The following is a 2595-nucleotide window of genomic DNA, read 5'->3' on the forward strand; positions in this document are numbered from 1 at the left end:
AGAGCTGACAGAGAAGGAAAGCTGGCAGAGCAAAAGGAACCGCGGAAAGTATTGGGAGAGAGGCTAGTGAGAGCCGGGAACTAAAGCAGAGCCAGCGGGAAGAGGGGTCCAACAATACCAAAGGAATCAAAGGGGAGAGAGAGCAGATCAGGAAATAACGCGCCAAGAGAACAGGAAAAAAAGACAAATCAAAAACCACTAAAAAAAAAAGTTAGGCAGAAGTGATGAACAAGAAGCGAGCAAGTATAAACGGCAAACTGGTTATGGACTGAGAACAGCACACTGTGAATAAAGGGGAGCAGTGCCTCACGAGTAAGATCTTGTAATATCTTTTAGAAAACACAGCTAAAGACGAATGAGATCAATCGCATTAACAGACAGAAGGTTGAGAATTAACACGACGCGTTTGAGGATATTAGATTCCAGCGAGTGTGACTGGAAACACCGACCACTTTGCTGTCGGGGACTCTGCAGTGTTGTGAATTGTGAAATGCTGAAGTTCTCCTGAGCAGTCAGGATTTGGCGCTCTGTCGCTGTTCTTTCAGCACCTGCTAAACTCACGACTGAAAACGAGAATCAGAGGGCGTTTCAACTCCAACAGTGAGTAAGAAGTGATTTTTTTTTTAACGGTTCAAGTAAACAACGGATTTATCTTTGGAAGAGATGTCAGAGCACCTGTGATGTAACCATGCTGAGGACTGAAATACCGGCGGAGTTTGTCTCTCCGACATGCTGTCTATGAAGATCTGGGTCAAGAGGAGAATGAATTATTCACTGGGCTTTCCCTATTCAAACTTCACTTTGGTTAAACATTCAAAGCAAAACAATCTTTCCCTCAACCTTTCGGGCACTTCCTTTCACGAAGACCTGGGCAACCTGAAGAATATTTTGTTAACCATCCGAGAACCGTCCACTATCGCCCTGACGGTGATGTACACCGTATCTTTCGTCGTTGGCTTCGTTGGGAACGTGATGTCAATCAAAGTACTGACGAGCAAAAGACATAACAGGATGCCTGGGGTGAGTGCCACTCGCAGTTTGCTGATAAACCTTGCTGTGTGTGATTTGATGGTGGTGTGCGTGTGCATGCCCACAACGCTGGGTTACCAGATCTACAAAGCTTGGATTTATGGTGACTTCATGTGCAGAGCGGCACCTTTCACCCAGGCCGTATCAGTCTCCGCCAGTGTCCTCAGTATCACCGTCATCAGTGTTAACAGGTACTATAATGTCCACAACCCATTAAACGCCAGATCATTCTTCACCTGGAGAAAAATCTGCTGGACCATTTTTGTGGTGTGGTTGCTGTCATCTGGTATCTGCATGCCTCTTATTTTTATGAACAGGTTGGAAGAGATTGACCCTATATTCGGGGTTCCCTTCTGCAGTGAGGTCTGGCCCCAAGTCAAGTTGAAGCAGGCATACAATTTCCTCCTCTTCTGTGCTCTCTATGGTTTGCCTGTGCTGTTTAATCTCGTGATTTGCTTTCTCACTTGGCGCAGACTTTGGATCACATCCAGTCACTTCAAAGAATGTGACTCCAAGAGCCAATCCCTGCCAGCTTCCAGATTGAAAATCCGCAAAAAGATTGCCAAAATGGTGGTGGCTTTGGTGATTCTGTTTGCCCTTTCGTGGCTGCCTGTCTACGTGGTGGACATCTGGCTCGATTTCAATACTGAAGAAGCGTCAAAGGACGAAGACACGTCTTCAGAGTGGATCATGCATTTTAGACCATTTGCCCAATGGCTTGGTCTCACCAATTCTACCCTCAATCCAATTTGCTATTGCTTTGTTGGGGACCTGTACAGATCAGCAAAGGAAATGAAAAACAAATATAGAAGAACGCTGATTTCCATCTTTAACTATTCTTTGTCGGAAGGCTCCACAAGGTCATCCATACCCAAATCACTGTCCTACAAAGAATCTTATCAGATATCCACTAAAGAAATCAATTCCATTGAGTCAAAGGAGGATAAGTGTAAGGATTGTTGTACACCTGCTGGTATTTGTCAGACATCATTGAATACGTGCCACCCTGTTCCAAAACATACTGCTCTAAGTGATAAAGATGCCACAAGGAACAGCAAATAGACTATATGGTACTTGTAGAAATCTGTTACTGTTGAGTTAACATTTTGTCACTGACTAATCCATCACTATCATTCCCAATTTGATAATATCCCTGACTCCAACCCAGGTGAGAGAAAATGGCTTTGTTAGGTACTCTCTGGGTAACCAATATAGAGTTATGTAAAGCCGAAGATTGTGACATGTATCAATCTATCATTCACGTCTTGGACAACCCCAGATCTTCTATAATTAATAGTGTAATTCCTAACCTGTGTATTTTTTCTCTTGCTGACTTGCTGGACTATGTTTGCATAAGTGCTGGGAACCCTTCAGTTCCTCTCCCAAGCGACCATTGTTCATGTGTTAGTCTAGAAAGTGAATGTTGCTATGCTATTCAAGCAGGGAGAGCATCACAGTTAAGCCCAATGTTGTTCTTGCCTGACATACACATTTTCCAGCATAGACATCAGGAGTGGGAATGTTGACTGAAATTTCCTTATCCCCGGGACACTGGAATCAATTGCT

General features: G+C 44.0%; 1 protein-coding gene across 1 annotated transcript; it reads left to right on the forward strand.

The window, feature by feature from the left end:
- The first annotated feature begins 729 nt into the window (after positions 1 to 729).
- LOC139281625 (QRFP-like peptide receptor) lies at positions 730 to 2091 on the forward strand. Its single transcript, XM_070901770.1, has one exon. It carries the CDS (start codon positions 730 to 732, stop codon positions 2089 to 2091), a length of 1362 nt encoding a protein of 453 aa, XP_070757871.1.
- Positions 2092 to 2595: the final 504 nt, after the last annotated feature.

The sequence above is a fragment of the Pristiophorus japonicus genome, chromosome 15 (genome assembly GCF_044704955.1).
Source record: "Pristiophorus japonicus isolate sPriJap1 chromosome 15, sPriJap1.hap1, whole genome shotgun sequence".
NCBI lineage: Eukaryota > Metazoa > Chordata > Chondrichthyes > Pristiophoridae > Pristiophorus > Pristiophorus japonicus.